The sequence below is a fragment of the Lynx canadensis genome, chromosome D2 (assembly GCF_007474595.2).
Source record: "Lynx canadensis isolate LIC74 chromosome D2, mLynCan4.pri.v2, whole genome shotgun sequence".
Taxonomy (NCBI): domain Eukaryota; kingdom Metazoa; phylum Chordata; class Mammalia; order Carnivora; family Felidae; genus Lynx; species Lynx canadensis.
The window spans coordinates 69,178,687-69,199,872 of record NC_044313.2 but is presented as its reverse complement, the minus strand read 5'-3'; the positions used below and the strand labels follow the sequence as shown (position 1 = coordinate 69,199,872).

General features: G+C 46.0%; 1 protein-coding gene across 1 annotated transcript in view; it reads right to left on the bottom strand.

Moving 5' to 3' along the window:
• The window catches only part of GALNT2 (polypeptide N-acetylgalactosaminyltransferase 2), a 191,717-nt gene that overhangs the window by 48,555 nt on the left and 121,976 nt on the right, over nt 1-21,186 (bottom strand). Inside the window, 1 exon segment of the mRNA XM_030334895.1 lies at nt 20,015-20,168. Coding sequence (XP_030190755.1) covers nt 20,015-20,168 — 154 coding nt within the window.

Below are 21,186 nucleotides of genomic sequence, written 5' to 3'. Positions count from 1 at the left end.
GACTTCGGGTGGCCACTGAGCCGCGGTCTGACCTCTGAAACTTGGTAGGAGAAAGCTACGTCCTGTCAAGGGTGCCGTCTGAAGGGACTGCCCTTTTCAAAGTTGACTGTTGGAACAAAGATCAACTGTTCGGATAACGATGCTAGGAATCAGAGGTTCTAGTGGACCCATTCTCTCGCAAAGCCCAAGGCAGACAGCTCAGTCAGGCCACTGGACAAGCCTAAGAACGTAACCCCGACGTAGCAGGTTCCCTATTCTAACTGCTCCCTTGGTCCTGGCCTATCAGCGTTCCACGCAGAGAACAGAACGGAACACCCAGCGTCTGTCTGTCCCGGCATGGCTTGTTCACATTTTTTCCAACCAACGTCCGGATGATTTGTTTGCTCGTGTCAAACGTTAACAGCAATTTCTGGAATCTTGGGGGAAAAAACATCAGCTTCTAGTTGGTGACAGAATGGTATGCTATGGTGAAGAATGATAAGGTTATTTGACCTATCTGGGCACTGACAGTTACTACATGGATGCAGCAACCTCAGTCCTGCTGAGGCTACCGATCCGTGGGATGTCTTCTCGGCACACCTGAAGGAGGGGGTACATGCTTCCTGGAAATGCAGAGATCGCCCTCTCTTGCTCCTTTCAGACAGATTTTGTTTGGGACGAATTGCCAAGTCCTTGAGGCAAGTCCTGATTGGCCCAAGACAAACTCGTTTTTCCCCGCCTCGGTCATGGTCACAAACAGCCGTGACTTAGTTCTGGCCCATGGACTGTAACAGAAGGTCTGCTGGGCAGACTTCCAGAAAAGTAATAAGCTGCTGAAGGAAAGACCACTTCTGACCCCTTTACTTCCTGCCTTCAAAGTGATCACGATGCATGGAGCTATGGCAGCCTTTTTATAATCAGAAGGCAAAAGGGATGGGGCTGAAAAAATACTGAATATGGTGGTGAGGAAATCAGAAAGTTCTCAGTCTGCCCGAAGCCTTAGAGGGTCACCCCCACACTTCTAAATTTAATAAGCTGTCTTTTTTGCTTAAAGTACCCTAACTGATATGACACGATACGTAACATAAGCAGAAGGGCTTTGGGCTTCTTGGTGACAACACTAACAGAAAACAATGAAACAACATACACAGAGTTTCAAAATAAGACGTCCCACTAGAATTCTGTGCATCGTGAATTTACCATTCGAATACAAACGGAGTGGGAAGTAATTCTCGGGTGAGCAAGCCCACAAAGCATTTCAGTTATCTGAGCTGCCTGAAAACATATTTGAAGATCTACTTTAAAATAAATAAATAAAAAATAAATACATAAAACCAAGACTCCACTTACAGCCTGATATGGTAGGATGCATGAAAACGACGTCAGCATTAGCGTCTAACAGGCTTACATAAATATGGTTATGCAAATAAAAATTGCTTAAAAGATCGTTATATCAAAGAGAATTTTATTAAGTGATTATACAAAATCATGCTGACCATAATCTGTGTCGAATTCCAGATAAATCAAGCCAATCAGAAAATGAGTGGGAAAAAGTAAAAGCATATTAGTTCCTGACCTGAAGATACATACAGTTTCATTCTTGGCAATAAACCAAAGCTCCTTCAATTTCAGTGGTTTCGTTGAACTTTTTTTTTTTTTTAACTTTTTTTTTTTTTTTAATGTTTATTTATTTTTGGGACCGAGAGAGACAGAGCATGAACGGGGGAGGGGCAGAGAGAGAGGGAGACACAGAATCGGAAACAGGCTCCGAGCCATCAGCCCAGAGCCTGACGCGGGGCTCGAACTCACGGACCGCGAGATCGTGACCTGGCTGAAGTCGGACGCTTTCGTTGAACTTTTTTAAGTAGGCTGCACACCCATCGCAGAGCCTGAACTTCCACCTGAGATCAAGACCTGAGCTGAGATCAAGAGCTGGAGGCTGAACCGATTCAGCCACCCAGGCGCCCCGTTGAACTTTTATAAACACGTAAAGTGGCAACTAGTTGACTCCCATGTAGGAAACAACTTTCCACGTAGGAGGGAAAAACAACCGACAAAACAAAAAGACCAGCAAAGTCAAGCGTTTTCCACTGAATAGAAGAAAGAAATGGTGGCAAAAGCACGCATGAAAAAAAACAACAAAAAAAAAACCAGAATGACATAAAACATCAGAGAACAGATCTACCGTGAAAATGGCAAAGTGTTCTATTAGACCATCAGGTTGGCCTAAAAATAAAAATACAGTGCTAGGGTTGCTTAGAAAAGACCAACCTTAATCAACAGGACACCGACACGGAAGGAAGGCAAAAATATATCAAGAATAAGCAAAATCAAGAGATTAACTTTATAAAAAAATAAAATGCGTGGCAAAACAGAAAACATCAGGGGAAACGCCAGAGGGTAATTTTATGTTAATAAAGGTATAATCCATCATGAATATACAATTTCTAGGCTCCGAATCACGGTCTTCAAACGTATCAAGCAAATACTCTTAGAAATAAGCAAACAAGCAGAAACTCATAGAACTGTGGTAGGAGCTTCAAACCCTTCTATCAAGTAGACGATGAAGATCAAGGGATTCTGAATGCAATTAATCCTGTTGGTTGAACACGTACATTTTGAACTTTGAAACAATTAGAGATACGACTGGCCTTAAAAAAAAAAAAAAAACAAAAAACCCACACACACAACAACAACAACCCATGAGATATTTATAGAAATGAGAAGTGAAGAACGTAGCCTCCGGAGTTAGGCTGCCGTAGTTTATAGACTCCAGCAACCCCGAGTTATGCAACCTTGTGGATTCTGTTTCTTCACGTATGAAATCGCAGGACCCAGAGGAGCAACCGACTTCAGAGCCGTTGCAGGAATGACATGAATAAACGCCTAAAAAGTGTCGAGCATGGCGTCAGGGAACAAAAAACACAACTGCACAGAGTTGCCACTGCTGACACCAATCTCATGCCACAAATAACCCCCCCCCCCCCCGTATCCGCCAAGTCAAATCACCACTACTGGTGATTTCTTCAAAAAGAAAACAAAAGAAAAAAAAAACCCACATCGATTTCTTACAATTTTGAAACTCTCTCAGAAATACGCGTGGTATTAAAAAAGAAACCAAAAGAATTCCAGAAGAGTGAGAAATGACACTTTGGTCACTTAAAAAGTAGGTTTAAACATAACGAAAATTGTAATGCTACATTTTGTAATACGGGGAAATTCAGCCAAAGCTGCCTTCCGGAAACGAATGTAACAGATGTGAAATAAACATTCAATTCTGTTGGGGGTGGGGAGGAAAGCAGAAGGAAGAAAATATAAATAGATAATATAAAATATAAATAGCTATGTAAAATATAAATATATAAAAAATATTATATATACTTAATTTAAATATAAATTTATATAAAAATATAAAATATAAATAGCTAAACAGATATTAGAATTTATATAAAACCCAAGCACTTGGTTCCTAAAGGATGTAAAGGAAGAAAGAGTAAAAGGCAAAGAAGAGGCATAAGGAAAAAAAAAAAACCCAAAAAACAAAAAACAAAAAAACAAAAAACAACTCCAGAGAGACAAACCCCAGGCATTTCTACACAAAAAGGAAATTTAAGTGCATATGCACACAACGCTATGCCAATAAGTTTGAAAAGTGAAGCTTATGATCTTCTGGGAAGATATAAATTATCAAAATTAATTCAAGCACAACATAGATAAACCGACCATATGTCAACATCCAAGGAAGCATTTTAAAAAGTCATCAAAGGACTACTTTCAATCCAGCAAAAACAGTTCTAGGTTTAGATGACTTTTATAGGTGAATTTCAAGAAACAATTCCTTTGTAAACAAGTTTTTCTTAAGCATCTTTTTAAGAAAGACAGTTGTTCTAAAATTCATTTTACAAAGTTAGCTTAAACACGAAGCCAAAACCAGATGAAGGGAAGGGAGGAAGGGAGAAGGGGAGAACGAGCGGGAAACCACAGATCATTTCAATTATGGATCTTAATCCAAAACCTAAAATAAAGTAGTAGCCAAACTCAGCAATATATGGAAGACATTCTGGTAGATTCTCAGAACCGAGTAATACACTGACATTTAAGACAGGACTTCCTTTCAAGTGAGGGGGCAAAAAAGGTTGTTCAAATATACTCACCCCCAACACTGCCGGCATGAAAAATGAAAAGAAACAATCCCCACTTCCGTCCCCAGAGAATCAGCCACATAAACATAAAATGGAATACATAAAGCCACGAGAAGTGAAAGCTATATTTAAAATGTTTCCTATGGATCACTGAGTGAAAAAAAGCAGAATGCCAAACAGCAAATATAGTATCGTATTTTTATATAATTACATGCACCTCGCTATCAGGGGATGGAAGAGACACATGAGGAAGGTCACTCCCAAGAATGCTAATGCTTATTCCAGTCTACTGAGGTTTTTTCGATAAGGTTAATCCCTTTTAACCCTTTGGTGTGATTTCCTTTTTTGGAGGGTGGGCTATACAACAAACAAACACGCGTCTGCTTTTTAATAGCTATTAACGAAAGAAAAAGAAAACCGTTTAAGAAACTGGGTGCCTTTTGGGAGGGTCTGATACAAGCTGTCCTACGCAAGGCAGAACAGATCTTCTGGTGGGGATCACTGCGGTGTAGAAGGCACAGGGACAGACTGCAGAGATTTTGAGCTACTATTTGCTTAAGAGGCAGTTTGCGAACAACAGGAGGGGGCGTCACCACCACCACCACCAGCACCATCATCCGTGTCTGACCCTGGGCTCCTCGGGGCTGGTACTGCTTACACCCCAGACTGGACAGATCCTGGGGTCGTTTTCCCCTCAGAAGGCTGTGACGAAGATGTGTTCCGAGGATGACACCACCGAGCACTGGTGGACACCTCTTTTTTTTTTTTTAATGTTTATTTTTTGAGAGAAAGAGACAGAGACAGAGCATGAGCAGGGGAGGCGGAGGGGTAGGGGCAGAGGCAGAGGGAGGGAGACACAGAATCCGAAGCAGGCTCCAGGCTCCGAGCCCGATGTGGGGCTTGAACTCACGTGGTGTTCCGAGATCATGACCTGAGCCCAAGTCAGACTCTTAACCGACTGAGCCACCCAGGCGAGGAGGACACCTCTTTGCAAGTGAGATTCTAGAGCCGACAGTGCCAACGGAGTTATTTCATAAAAGCAGCCGCCAAGGGAGATCCAGGTGAATATACCAAGAGCTATGTATTAGGTGCTAATCTCCAGGGTCACCTCCAGGTGACTCCAGAAGCCTTCCAGGAGGTCGAGTTGGCTGAAGACGACTCCTGGCATCTCTACTCCCCACTATGGCCTCTCCTATCCCACGGAACATACCAGAGCTCATACATCTGGTAACTTGGGTGGTCTTAATCTCAAGCTATGGTAACAGAGGATGAGGCTCTGACCCTCCAGGACTAGCTATGCATCATGTGGCAGCAGAATGACATTTACTTTGCCACTCTTCTTTGTCTACCTAGCAGGACCCCATACTCCCTAATTTACAACTCCGAAATTTGGCACTCTGTACAACAACAACAACAACAACAACAACAAAACCCTCCTATCCTATCTGGTGGCAAGACCTGGGCCCACGTGCATTCATTTGGCAGGAAAACCTGACCTGGACTGCTGTCTGTCATCTTTATTCATCTCGCCTCATGTGAATGTTCATTGAAGTTTTCCTGCAAAAAATACTGGCACTTAATTGCAAGGTATTGCCCCAGAATTAAGGATCTCATGTAATAAAACCGTGAAATGTATGTACCGCGATATCTGTCCGGAGTGGGAAAAAAAAAAAAGAATTCCTCAGGAGTTTAAGTGAGGGATTGGGGACTCGTATAATTACAGACAGTCTGTCCCCGAGAAGCTTCCTAATAAAATACCTGGAGAAAGACTATGGGCAGCTCTGGAACAAGGGAATACTTGCAATAATCCTTCCTTCCTTCCTTCCTTCCTTCCTTCCTTCCTTCCTTCCTTCCTTTTTCTTCCTTCCTTCCTTCTTCCCTCCCTTCCTGCCTCCCTTCCTCCCTTCCTTCTTTCCTCCCTCCCTCCCTCCCTCCCTCCCTCCCTTCCTTCCTTCCTTCCTTTAGGGGACAGTGCAAGTGGGAGAGGGACAGAGAGAGAGGGGGACAGAGGATCTGAAGGAGGCTCTGCAGTGACAGGGTGAGAGCAGCGAGCCCGATGCGGGGCCCGAACTCACGAACCGCGAGATCATGACCTGACCCAAAGTTGGACGCTCAACGGACAGAGCCATTCAGGCGCCCCAGCACGTGCAGTAATGCCGAGGGGGAGAAGCCAGGGACTGGACTGAGAGGCAAGGAGAGAAGGAGTTCACTTGGAAGGCATGCCAGGAGAACAGAGAGGCACTCCAAGCCCCGTGGATGGTTCACAGTCCCACGTTCGACAACCAGAATCAGACAGGCTTTCCTCTAGCTCCCGACAACATACGGGGGCCGTTCCAGGTTCCACACACGGCACCTGCACATCGACATCAAGAACAGGCAGCACCTTGGCCTTTGCACTTAGTGTAAGAGAACATGAAAAGGAATTGCCAGCCATAAAAAGGTGTTGGCTGCAAGGGTCACAGCGTGGATACCGGAGGAAATACAACAATCACCATAAAGGGGAAAAACGCCGTGGAGAACAAACCTGCTAACGCGGAAGCCATTGTGGCGATCAGAAATCTCTCCGTGCTTAATAATACACATTCAGGGATGGATAACGGAATGGTTTTAAAGACCACGTTGAACTGTTTCCAAATCCCAAATGTCTGGCCTCTATGCAGGCTTGTGCCCTGAATTCCAGATTTTCACGTATCTCCACTGCCCACTTGAGCCTCCCACTTGGATGCAAAGTTCCCTCCTGGGCTTTGTAGCAAGGCTGCCCTACCCACGGCTGACGTTCATGCAGCGCCTACTGTGTGCAGGTCACCGTGCTGAGGGGCGTACAAGTGTTAACCCATTCGTTCCTCATCGCGGCCCCATGACATGCCCAACTTATACCTGAGGAAATTGGCGCAGGGGGCTCAGCGCTGTGCCGAAGTCGGGCAGCTCAGAAGGGACACCGGGATTTGAACTTGGGCAGTTGGTAGCAGCACCCGCTAGCCCTCCTGCTCCTCCTCTCAGGAAGGGGCGAGTCCCTTCTTCAGGCTGTTGAGACAAGGTCCTTGGCCTCATCCTTCAGCCCTCCACACCCAACCATTCAGCATCACCTCGACTCTACCTTTAAGATGCATCCAGAATCCAACCACTTCTCATCAGCTCTTCTGCTAACCCACGGCTCTGAGCCAACGTCAGGGTCCCTTCCGGGGGTTTCTCTGCTTCTGTTCTCGCATCTCCCAGTCACACCCCCAAAACAAGCCTGATCCTAACACAGCCACCTTGAAAAGACCGACGCTTTGCACACCTAATTCAGACGATGTTCCTCTGCTCTAAAACCTGCAGCGGCTCCCCTCTCTCAGAGGAATACCCAGCGTCCTTACAAGAAGCCTCCAAGGTTCCCAGGGGTCCTGACCCCTCTCACACCTCCTCCTCCCCCTGCTCAGCCACGCCGGCTTCCCTGGCCACCCGGATATGCCTGGCACACTCCCTCTTCGGGGACTTTCCCTTGCCACGTCCCCTACAGGGAATCTTTTCCCTGTTATCCAGATGGCACTCCCTTGTCCCTCCCTCAGATCTTTGCTACATGCCTTCCTGCCAGTGAGAGCCTTCCCTAATGACCTGTTTACTTTCCCCCGGTTTTACTGAGATATAATTGGTATAAAGCATTGAATAAGGTGTGCGGCATAACGATTTAACATATACTGTGAAGTAATTAGCACAGTAAGTTTAGTTAACATCCGTCATCTCATATAGACAGACACAAAGGAACGAAGGGAAGAGAAACTTAGTTTTCCTTGCGATGAGAACTCTTAGGGCCGACTCTCTCAGCAAGTTTCAAACATGCCACACAGCAGTGTTAACGAGAGTCACCATGCTGCATAGGACACTCCCAGTACTTACGGATTATTGCCACTGGACGTTTGTGTCTTTCGATCACCTTTCTTCAGATCTCCCTCCTCCACCCCCACCTCTGGCAATCACAAACCTGATCTCTTTTTCTAGAAGTTTGTTCTTCTTCTTCCTTTTTTTTTTGGATTCCACATATATGGGAGATCGGAGAGTAATATTTGCCTTTTTCTGACTTATTTCACTTAGCATAATGCCCTCAAGGTCCATTCATGTTGTCACAAGTGACAGATTTCCTACTTTTTTATGGCTAAAGAATGTATCATTGTGTGTGTGTGTGGTGTGTGTGTGTGCATGAGACATTTCTTTATTCATCCACCTATGGACACTTACACTGCGCCATGTGTCGGCTGTTATAAATAGTGCTGCTATAAACATTAAAAATGATGCTGCTATCTCTTTGAGATGGTGATTTCATTTCCTTTGGATAAATACCCAGGAGCAGAATTGCTGGACCAAAGAGTAGTGCTATTTTTAATTTTTTGAGGAACCTCCATGCTGTTTTCCAGAGTGGCTGCACCAGTTGGCATTCTCACCAACAGCGTGTAACAGTTTCCTCTTCTCCACATTCTCACCAACATTTCTTATTTCTTGTTTTGATGATAGGCATGCTAAGAGACGTAGTGGTATCTCCTTGTGGTTTTGATGTACATTTCCCTGAAGATTAGTAGTTCTGAGTACCTTCTCATGTACTTGTTGGCCACTCATATAATTTCTTTGGAAAAATGTTTATTCAGGTCCTTTGCCCATTTTACATAAAATTACATATATATGTATTTATATGTACCTATAATATATATGTATTTAAAATTATATACATTTAAAATTTACATGTATATATAAATATATATACTTAAAAGTATATATTTTAATTATATTAAATATTAATAAAATAGATAAAAAAATACATAAATAAAAATACCCAGAAAGAGCTATTGAGTTGTATGAGCTCCTTATATATTTTTTATATTAATCAGATACACGATTTGCAAATATTTTCTCTCATTCTGTTGGTGCCTTTTCATTTTGTTGACTGTTTCTTTTACTGTGCCTTATCACTTATTTAATATTGGACCTCTGACCTTGACTATCATACTCTCTGACCCCACGCTTAGTTTATTTCTCTCTGTTGCATTTAACATCTTATTATCATAGAGTTTAATCACTCGTTTTTGCTGTCTTCCACTCCTACCCCCTCAATCTAAGCTCTAGGCAGCAGAGAAATTTTACAATCAGTTTTGTTCATTATTGTTTCCCTAGTGACCAGAAAAACACCTGTCACACAGGAAGCTCTCAAATGCTTGCTAAATGAACGCATGAATGCAAGAGTCAAAAAAAATATATATATAAAACTTCAAATCTGAGTGCAATTTTTTTATTGGGGTATTCTTTTAACAGATTCAAATTTCCAAAGACGTGGATTTTCTTCTCCCATCATTGCCTGATAGAAGAAATCACAGTTGATCCAGCGTAGTTGAGTGTTAATTTTAAGTCTGTACTTCTATTTTTACAGATTGGGATAGAGATCGGGGTTCTCAAAGATTCGGCCACACCGCTTAGCACTCCAGGGTATGTGGGGACTGGTCAGCTCTACCAGCGAATGGGCAGACGTTCCAAGTGCAAGAACGCAGGTACCATGAGCTGGCAATGCCGCTCCTCTCAAGCTCATCAGAAAAGTCACAAGTGATCTCTGAAATCACAGTGTTCCAGAAAAAGTAAAATATACAGCCTAAGGGGCTGAGAGAGTCGAAACACATTTTACACTGTTTTGACTATTTCCTAAAATAGACAAAATCCTTCCCATTAAAAAAGAAGAGAAAAAATTTTAACAGTTACATGGTGGCGGCGAAGCAACGGGTTTAAGACGGTGGCTGAAACAGGATGGTTTGTTCAGACCCAAAGATTCATCACATTTACCAAGCAACATACTGAGGACCCATTCTTCTTGCACTACTTTCCTTTTGAAACAGGTGGAAATCGCTATTTCAGTTACTTCCTCAACTGTTTTCGGTCATTTCCTCAACTGTTTTCGGTCAATGCCAACACGATCCAGGGTTGCGCTGCACGACAAGACCCAGACCTACAAGACCTCAGCACAACAGAGCCGTTCAGATGAAGAAGGCTGAACGTCTGCCCTCAATGGCACACACGTATCGAGAGCAAAGCTCTCAAAGCTGATTTCACACATACACAAGCTGCTCGTCACACACGATAACAATACGATAATATTCTGTGGGGCTGTTTGTAGTTTATGAAGCTCTTTCAAACATATCTGAGCCTAACGACTATGTGTAAGATGGATAGGGCATGCACTGCTGTGGTTTCGCAGATAAGAAACTCAGGAGTTTAGAGAGATTGTTCCGACCTCAGTCTGGGAGTTAAGTGACAGAGCCATTAACCACTCAAGTCCACAGCTACTTCCTTTTCTCCTTTTTCTTTTTTTAAGTTTATTTATTTATTTTGAGAAAGACAGGGAGAGTGAGCGTTGGAGGGGCAGAGAAAGATGGGGGGCGGAGAGAGAGAATCCCAAGCAGGCTCTGCACTGTCAGTGAGGAGCCCCTTGTGGGGCTGAAACTCACAAATTGTGAGATCGTGACCTGAGCTGCAACCAGGAGTCAGACACTTAATCGACTGGGCCACCCGGGCACCCCCATAGCTATTTCTACTTATTCGGACTGGGGATAGACAGTGCTGCTCAGAGAAAAACTTATGAACCGTCAAGATTCAGACTGAATTTGGATTCCAAACAGAACACTCAGGGTTTTTTTCCCTGCTTTCAGTAATAGCAAAGTTCCTTGGTATAGACCAGTCTGCCCACAAGAAGCAACTAGAAATGTTGGATGAAACACACCAAAAAAATCTATTTGAAGGCACTGGAGAGTTAACAAGGCAGCTGGGTGTTACAGGGCCGGGTTCCCAGAAAGAAGAGAGGCCCCCAGAGTAAGGCCAACATTCTCTGATCCCTCCTCCCCTCACGCGTGAAGCCGATAGACTGGAAAAGCTAAGCAGAAGTGATGGCTTTGCAGGAGGCGAAGCAAGGTAAGTTTCTGCAGGTGTCACGGAGCTGTGGAGGCCAGAACTGCAGTTCGGGTCTCGCCAAGGAAAAAGGGGCTCTAATAACCATCGCAGACTTCCAGGTGGAATCCCAAAGGGCTCCCTTCCAATAGCAAGAGAGAACCGGGAACTCATCAGTGTTTTACAAAAGACTGAAACCCAGCTGATGCCAGCTCAGTGCCACACCTGCCCGAGGCGATCTGCCCTTTTTCGCCTGTCACAGAGCAAAACGAAATCCTCTTTGGAGGATGAAAACATCAAGGAGGCCCTTTAAATATCTCTATTATGTGTTCATACACAACAAAATAAAATAACTAAAATTAAGAATTCAGCAGATGGGCTTAAAAGCCAAATAGATATGGGAGCACCTGGGTGGCTCAGTCAGTTAAGTGTCTGACTTCCGCTCAGGCTGTGATCTCACAGTTCATGAGTTCGAGCCCTACATGAGGCTCTGTCAGCCCGGAGCCCACTTCGGATCCTCTGTCCCCTCTCTCTCACTGCACCTACCCACCCCCCACCACTCTCTCTAAAATATGAATAAACGTTAAAAAAAAAAAAAAAGCAAAATAGAGATAGCAAAGAATCAGTAAACCAGAAGGAAAGCCAATAAAATTACACCTAGGTTAAAGCACAAAGAATAGAAAAGGATAAATAAAATGGAAAAGAGCACAAGAGGGACACAGGACATGCTGAAATCTCTAACAAAGATGTATTTAGGGCCCAGAGGGAGACAGGAGAGAAAATGGGGCACAAGAGAAGCTTGCCAAAGACAGGAAGCAACAGATTCAGGAAATCTACAAACCCAAACAGGTTCAATACAAAGAAGACACTTAGGCACATTTCAGTGAAATTTCTGAAAACCAAAGACAAAGAGAAGTATCTTTAAAGAAGCCAGAGGAAGAAGTTAAAATGCCTTCAAAAATGCTACAGTAAGATCAACAGTTGATGTTTTACCAGAAACAATGGAAGCCCGAAGACCACAGAATGACTATAGAAAAGTTGCCCAAGCTTCGGTCAACCTGGAATTCTGAATTCAATGAAAATACTTTTCAAAAGTAAAAGTGAAGTAAAGGACAAATTTATTTGGAGACAATAAAGGGAGAGAATTCATTGCCAGAAAACTGGCACTAAGAGAAATACTAATAGTTCTCAGACAGATGAAAAATGGTCCCAGGAGGAAAAGTGAAAATTATAAGAAATAAGGAAAAAACATAAATACGTGAATAAATCAAAAGGATATTTACTACACAAAACACCAGAAGATGTCCTGTGGAGTTTACACATAGAGAGAATTAGACCATATGGCAATAAAGAGTGTCAAAGAGGGTAGGAGAGCTAATGGGGTCCAGTGCTATGAGGTCTGTGCATTATTCAGGAAATAAGAAAATTATTCATTTATATTAGACTCTCATAAGTGAAGAATGCAACAAGCTAACAAAGAGAAATACTTAATCTAAAAGAAGCAGGAAAGAGGAGGAAAAGGAACACAAAACGTGGCATAAATAGAACATTGAGAGAGATGCCAGTGTTAAACCCAAATACATCAGAACCTGCACTAAATGTAAATGGAGTAAATATTCTAATTAAAAGACAAGATTGTTGGGGCGCCTGGGTGGCTCGGTCGGTTGGGCATCCGACTTCGACCCAGGTCATGATTTCTCGGTTCGTGGGTTTGAGCCCTGCGTCAGGGCTCTGTGCTGACAGCTCAGAGCCTGGAGCCTGCTTGAGATTCCGTGTCTCCCTCTTTCTCTGCCCCTCCCCTGCTTGCGCTCTCGCTCTCTAAAAATATGAATAAACGCTAAAAAAAATTTTAAAAAGGACAAGATTGCCCTTCCCGGACCACCCAGTGGACTGGACTACGCCACTGTCCACTAGCCACCGCCTCTCCCCCTGCACTGCGAGCTCCTCAAGCACCGAGAGGACCTTTGTGCACACCGCTGTATTCCCAGGATGCTGGTGGAAAGGGGACCGAAGAAGAAAGAAACAAAATCACGTTACTCATTTAGGACCATCCGTCTCTGCCCAAACTATAAGCCAGAGTCCCAGCCGGGGGAAACTGAGCCACACGTGTGCACAGGCACTCAGGGATTGAGCTTTCAAAACGTTTGCTGCTGATCTGTTTACGAGAAGGCCTCCACCAGGCCCTTCGGAGCTGCTCACACAAGGCACAGACAGCGTCCACTGTCTTCGCCTTATATCGTCTCCCAGTCCGGGGCATTCTTTGTTTTAGATGCAGAGGAGGCCTCAAACGGTCAAAAAGGGGAACGGATAAGGGGAAAAAGAAGAGTAGACTGTTGCCGGAGCTGGTTTTTTATAAAAACACTACAAATAAAAGCAAGCAAGACAAACACAGAACACAACAGGCTGGTGAACGGTGGCGAGGCCGTGGCCGGGATTGCGCGCGTCAGGCGCGGGTCAGGCCGTGGGATGGGGCGGCGGGGGGCCCGTGAGAGCAGAGAGCCTGGAGGCCGGCCGCCTGCGACTGTCCAGGTGGCACGCAGGTCCCTCCCCCGTCCCCCGGGGAACAGAAACGGAGCACACTCTTCTATCACGTTCCCGAGGAGAACTGACCCCGGAAAGACAGAAGCAGAAACCTTGCTTCTTCTCAACCTCCCGGGATTCCACCAGCAATGGCAGTGGCCAATCGGGATCGATTGTTTTTTAGGTACTTTCGGGCCTCGTGCCTGAAGACCAGGCGTGGGAAAGCCACCTGCCAAGGGCGAGGGCGAGGCGGCACGCTGTCAGCGACTCCCTAACCCTCGCAGGAGTGCCAGCAGATTAAATAAAATCAATGCACATAAAAGGCTGAGCGCAGGTCATGACGCTGATAAAACGTCCCAATAAATATTTTGTTGCCGTTACTATGCAACAGAGCTTAAAGCCTCGCTGTTGTGCCGCAGCCAAACCCCCTCTGCCCCACCGGCCACAAATGCCCGCGAGGCCACCTGAAACTCAGAGGGAGCTGGGGGGCCCCTGCTTAGAGAAGCACCTGTCTCCTGTCCCAGGACCCTGCCGGTGGGACACAGGAAGGTGACTTGGGTCTGCCAAAGCAGGTCTGAGCCCCGCTGAGCTGCCGAGGGAGCAGATCAGCTCTGTCCCAGAGCAGCCGCCACAAAAGAGGGTCAGCTGCTCACGCATGTTTGTAAGACGCCACTTTTATAAAAAAAATGTGAAATGAAAACAAAGCCCCGGGCCCCAAGAGACCCCCACCCCCCAACTCAGGAGAAGCCACACTCCTCTCCTCTTGTTTCCCCGGATCTTCTGCTCTCCTAAAAACCGACCTCTGTGTCCCCCTAACATAACGGCCCACACCAAAGCCTCACTCCAAGCAGCTGAGTTGACATAGAAAACTTTTTCTTGGCTTTCACGGTGTTTACGCTCACTGAGTAACAATGAAAAGTTGGACTGTATCTTTCCCCACAACCCTTAATCCCGATTAGCTACTCTTAAAACCCCTGACATCAACGTGGACACTCCAGCCAGACTAAATAGCCCAGCCGGTTACTTCAATGCCTGCCCTCATGTTGAAAGGTTTCTAAAAAATAAAAGCAGGAAAGAAAGAAAAGAATGGCCCCTCAAGAGTCCCCCTCTCTGGGTTTGGGCTGCATTACAGCTAGACGTTTGAGAAACTGGTTCAAAACACAGCCCTTGGGTGATTATCCTGAACGGAACAAAACCAAACCTTACGAGTAACCCCAAATTTACAGACAGAGTAAACACAGTGTTCCTTTGATTTCAAGGCTGCCATGAGGTGTGCACCTTGGACAAACTTCTCGATCCTTTGTGGGATGCAGTTGAGATCACCCGTGGTCAGGAGCAGTACTTCAGTTTTAGACGCAAAAATGTTTCAAAACCCTTCATTTTTAATTTAGTGATCAAAAAAAAAAAAAAAAAAAAAAAGAGGGGGGGTAGCACAGAGAGCAACTTGCTAGAAATTCAACTTTTGACACCTGAACAAAATCTGCCCTTTTATCAAGCGGTTCTCGTTTTTAAGGGACTTGGATAAATAAATGGAAAGGAATGGTGTGCAGCTGACAGGGAAAAGAAGAAAACAAGGGAATAAGGCTTTCCCCCCCTTAAGGTTTGTTTGATTTTACTTATATACACAATTTTAAAGCAAGCCAGCTCCAGCTTTCCCCAGTAGACAGAACGATACTCTATATAAACTCCTTGGGTTGCGCCTGATTCCTGTACTTGACTTTCCCGTCAGATGCATTTCTAGGCAAACAAAACAAAATACACACGCGTGTGCGCGCACGCACTAACATGAAACAGCGCAAAACTCTTCTGAGTTGGACTCGGGAGGGGCTTTAACACCCCTCCTCACCCCTACTCTAACAGGGTAACAAGAGTACTCCTCCCCTGGGACCTCAGCACCCAGAGGACACAGTCAGCGGTCGACCATGTTGGACTGTACTCCAAGTGTTGGCCTTGGCTTTAATTCACAGCTGAATTTCAATGGCGGTCTTTGAGCCTCTCCTCCTTTCTATGTTCGTTGCCCTGGGGGGTGATGTCCATCTCATAGTTTTAAATGCCACCTGTATACTGACCATTCCCAAGTTTACATTCCCACTAAGACCTTTCTGCTGAACACCAGACACATATCCAATCACAGACAACGTACCTTGGACTTAACATGTCCAAACGTTAACTGCTGATGTGTCCCCCGCACCCGCTCCACTCAGCCCCCTCATCTCAGTTAAGGTGACCCATCTCTTCCCTTGTTTTAGCCATACATCCTGGAGCTCTGCTTCACGGCGTATCACACCCCTCATCGGACCCACTGCCACATCCTGTTGGCTCCCCCTTCCATACATATCTATGTCTGTCCAACGCTGTTCTGTATGATCTTTTGTCCGGGCACTAACAACAGCTTCCCAAAGGTGGGAAGGGAAAGACCTAAATAGTCGGAAAAAGCATTTTCAAAATTCCCATTGGTCTTTAATTTGCTTTTAGCCTTGGTAATTTATTTGAGATTTCAAATAAAATTAAATGAAGTTGGGGGGGGGGGCGCCTGGGTGGCTCAATCGGTTGAGCGTCTGACTTCGGCTCAGGTCATGATCTCGCGGTCTGTGAGTTCGAGCCCCGCGTCGGGCTCTATGCTGACAGCTCGGAGCGCGGAGCCTGCTTCCAATTCTGTGTCGCCCTCTCTCTCTGCCCCTCCCTTGCTCATGCTTTGTCTCTCTCAAAAATAAATAGATATTAAAAAAAATTTAAATGAAGTAGGGGAATTTTTTTTTTTTTGAGTGGGCAACTGTAAAGACTAGGATGGGCTCCTATTTTCTAATTTCTAAGGCTTATTAGAATAAGCCAACATTTCCTGTATGTCAGATCTACATTTCACTCCTGACAAGCTTTTCTAGGCTACTTGCTTCTATGTATGTATTTTTTTTTTTTTTGCGGGGGGCGGGGGAGGGTGCCCAGTACATTTTATATATTTAAAAAAGGTAAATAAAACATTGCCCAAATATGTGAAGTTTTGTTTTGTTTTGTTTTTGTTTTTGCAAGGCTCTGAACACCTGATGTGTTCTTGTATCTGTCCCAAAGGACAGGAAATAAAGGGTGGGATGTAACTGCATTGCTTTTCAGTCCTGGAAGAATGTAAACACGTTATGTTTATTTGGGGTTCATATGATCTCTACTGCTAAAAATCTCCCTTATTCTTTCATGACTCTTAGTATCACTGATGACTTAGTAGGCGCTCACCATATGTGCTGAGCAATACATTCACTCAACAAATATTTACTGAATTTCCTGAATGCCGTCAGTCGTCCAATAACGATCCTGGCGGCAGTATCTCACTATTCTAATGGGTAAAGACAGATGAACATGTAAATAAGTAAGACATATGGTGTGTGGGTGGTGATAAGAATTATGGAGAAAATCAAGGGTGGGGGCCAGGCGGCTGCACTCCTCGGGGAGGTGGTCGAGGTCAAGGGCCGCCTCGCTGAGGGTGCCTCTGAACAAAATCTCAAGGGAGGAGAAACCAACACCTTGTAGACAACGTGTTTCTCCTCATGGTAACCAGAGGTGATCGTGTGCCATCATCGTACAAATGCTACCGGCCACAGGATTAAGGACTGGAGGGTCTGGGATCGTGACCAAGATCTATGTGACTCCAAAAACCTTGTTCTTAATGAACCACGTGCATGGCTTTCAGATTCATCACACATGAAGGCTGAATTCAAACGTGTCCATAATCCTAGACGAAGGGAGAGACGGCGAGATGGAAAAAAAACAAAAACAAAAACCCAACAAAACATTTATGCAGAAGGTCAAATGCTTTAATAGTTCTCAATGAGAGGTATGGTGGAGGTCGGGGGAGATTCACAGAGGCAGCTTGATCTCCTTAACCTGACATTCAGTATGAGCTTACGCTCCGAGGACAGCACATTGGCTCAGTTTCAGGCATCTGACTGACTTGGGGAGACATTAATTTAGCCAAAGTCAAACCAACACGGAAGGCATCCCAGCTGTTCCTTTAACACATGCAAATGAAAATGCCACTGTCGCTGGCACTAAAATTAAACTCACCTCTAACACATCCCACCATGGGAGGAATAGTCAAACATCTGCTTGGACAAACTCGTATTTCAAAAAACTGGAAAAAAAAAAGCTATATACGCACATATATTTAATTTGGGGGACTCTGAAGCCCACACACTGATGAGCCATCACAAAGACACTACTTTCTCTCAGCTCTAAGGAAAAGTCACAGCCGAAAAACCACTCACAACCCAACGGTGCAGTGACACTCACACCGTCTCATGGAGATGTGATTCGAAGCAGTTGATTCAAACCACCAGGTAAGGTTTCTGAGCCAGATTCTGCTGGAACGTCAACCACGCTCTTGAGTTTAGGCCAAGCCCCTCTTAAAAGCCACAGTGCCCCTTTCTGGCCTTAAGTCCGCTGCTCCTAATCACTGGGCAGGTTTTTAACAAAGGGGGACCCTCCCCTCCCACTCCGTGCAATGAAGACAACCTTTGTGTCCAGAGTCTGACTCTCAAGGACCGTGTAAGTGCCCCCGAGGAGCGCTTCGCAGAGGCGGGGTGCAGACAGTCTGGTTAGCCTGGGGATGGAGGGGGGGGTGGGGACACCGGCACTCGTGACCTCTCCCCAGAGATGCAGGCATGTGCATACACACAGCTCCAGGACTCGCAGGGTCCCAGAGCCTCCGTGTGGGCTCCCTGGGGTCCGTGGATCCCAGGTCAGCAAACCTTTTTACATAGGCTGTTCAACAGCCAACCCTGCTGAATTTAATCGGGAGCACAGCCTAAAGACTGAACAAAGCTGCCTGTGAAAAAAAAAATGAATGGATTATAGGAGACATTAAACAAAGACCATCTCCTGGACTGGATTTAGAAAAACGGTAAGATTCTTAATATTATGTATCACATATAATTATATATCAGCCATATGTTTCATATATTAAATCTCTCTCTCTCTCTCTCTCTCTTTCTCTCTCTGATGCACACACACACACACACTGCGCACTTAACTCCTTGGTCCAAAAGTCCTGTAAATTTACCTGCTTATGAGCTGCTGTGGGAGCACAGAGCTGTCTAGAACACGCACACGCAATAAAACAAACACGCAAAAAGACCGTTAAGCAAAGGGAGTGATAACCTGGCAGCTAAATGGTTAACCGACACGGTGAAGTCAAGTTCCCCCGAAAGCAGGAGAGGAAAACACCCTTTCCGTGCATGCTACTAATTTACAAAATCAAGCCAAACTTGAAGAAGTGTTCACGTGTAAGGTAGCTGACTGTCGTCCCTCGCCAGCTTACCCTCCTCTCAGTCCCTGGGACACACACGCAGGGCGATCCGATCGCTGATGGGCTCTCTGGAAGCCCAGCGCTGCCTGTCACGGCCTTGCCCCTGTCCTTCTTTCTGGATGCCTCCAGCTCAGGACTCCCCCCTCCTTCGGGCGCTTCCTGACCTTCCCACCTCCTGGGGGCCCTGGCTGCACTGCTTTAGAGCAGACTGTCCAAGCCCTGGGGTACCACCCCCCCTCGCTTCCTGGGTTGCACCTGTTACCTGCCCCACCCCACCCCTGCCCCATCCCCAGCCAGAACGGGACTGGGGCCAGAGACTCTTCTGTCTGGAATCCCAGGACCCGAACACAGTGTCTGAGTCGCAGTGGATGTGTCATCCATGACGATGAATGACTCCCTAAGTAACCCGGTGAGTGGGAACATCTACCAAACAGCCAGGAAACAGCTGTCCTCCAAATACAACTCTTTATTTTTTAACAATCTGCAACAAGCCCAACCCCCGCAATGATCTCCATGTGACCAGCCTCCCAGTCAGAGCTCTTACCAGCAAGGCTGAGAGGCGTAGCGGCAGTGAGGCCTGACAGTAAGCGGTGACAAACTCACGTTAGAATGCCTGGAGACCTCATCAGCCGAGCCCGATGAACCCCGGAGTGCCCTCCGCCCTCGGGGCCCAGATCCCTGAAGAGTCAAGAGAAGGACGTAGTCCTCCTCTGTCTCTGTGTTTCAGCTCAGTTTCACATCCGCCCTGCCGGGGTTGTTTCTTTCGCCTTTCCAGTCTCTAGAACATTTCTGAGTTAAGCTGTCCTCATAGAGCAAGAATTCAGATTTCCTTCCTTCCGACGACGCTACGAACTATGGCAAATTACGCGTGTTTGGGAAGGGGTTTGAGACATGACATGCCCTTCTCGTGCTGACCCCCCACCCTCTGGCCAGCCACCCACGGCCTCTCGATACTGCCTTGGGGGATCCGAAAGACTAGAATCCCATCCCCAGCGGGCCTGTCTCTTCCAGGGAGTGGAGCCCCAATGCCGTATGCCTTTTCCGAGTTTTACCGCCCCGTAGAGACACGACGCGTGTTCAGTGTCCCAGGGTAAAAGAAAAATGCTGCGTCGTGGTCAAAGCTACTTACCAGGTGTGGGAAAGCAAGCGGAGGCCCCAGGCCGACACACAGCTTAGTACTTACTGGTCATGTCTGGTGTCCGGGATGGCTCTGTCCATCCGCAGCTTATCACTTTCCACTTGGTTGAATTTGTTGCGGGCGTAGGGGTCCTGCCCGGAGCGGACCATTGTCCCTCCAACGTAAGCTTCCTGGTTAAAGTCCCGCCACCGCACTTTTCCTGAGAGAAAGAGCAGACAGAGGGTGTGGGACGAGGGGAAAATGAGAGCAGAGGCCAGCATATGCCACGTGAACGGTGTTACCAGAAGCCCACGGCTTCCTCTGAAGGCAGTTTTCGTCCACAAACTAGCTGAAAACAGCCCAAGCAAGCATCGTCACGTGCCCAGATTGGAAAGCCGGATGCTGACAGTTTGCAACGAGACTCGGACCTCCTGTGCTGTCTAGTGAGCGATATTCTGTGCCAGCCAAGGTATCCGTAAGCATGGTTCCACACACACTTGGTAAGAAAGGAGATTGCTACCTGCTTGTTGCACCTTTCCAGGGATTACGGTAAGGCCCAGAAGCATCCCAGACACGGTGAAAAAGATAATGTCCAAATTACACGCAAGGTTATCCTGTCGAGTCACATCGGGTGACACGAAAGTAAGTGTTTAAACGTGACATGACAAAGAACAGGCGATCCCCACATCCCTCGGTGAGACGCTTCTCAGGGCTTCTTCTCGAAGCTGCTGCCACGTCTGACCCCACGAGGAGGTGAGAGGAACCAATCCTAGCACGGACACCTTCTAGCACACGTTTCAAGAGGGAATGGGGCCAAGGTGACCTGTCCATGCGTGGGTCAGCCCTGACTCGTGATCAGATTAGCTGCTGCCACTCTAGAAGGCCAAGCATGAGGTTCTCCAAGAACACGACAGCGGAGTGGGGAGTTTGTACTGGGACCTGGGGTAGGGGCAGTACTGGCTGTAGCTGGATCTAGAGGAAAGAGCACTGCAGGCTGGGGCGAGGCTGGGCAGGCCTGGGCATCATGAAGGCAGACCCAGAGATACAGCAAAGGCATCAGTGCTCAGAGGGAAAGACAGAAGAAAAGACCGACTCAAGGCAGAGAGAATATTCAGGACTTGAAGTTCGCCCTGGCTTTTAGACCCCTGTCTACTGCTTGCTACCTTTATGATCTTGGGCAGGTTTTTTTAATTTTATTCTTTGAAATAAGAGTTTCCTAAAGATCAATGAACTTAAAA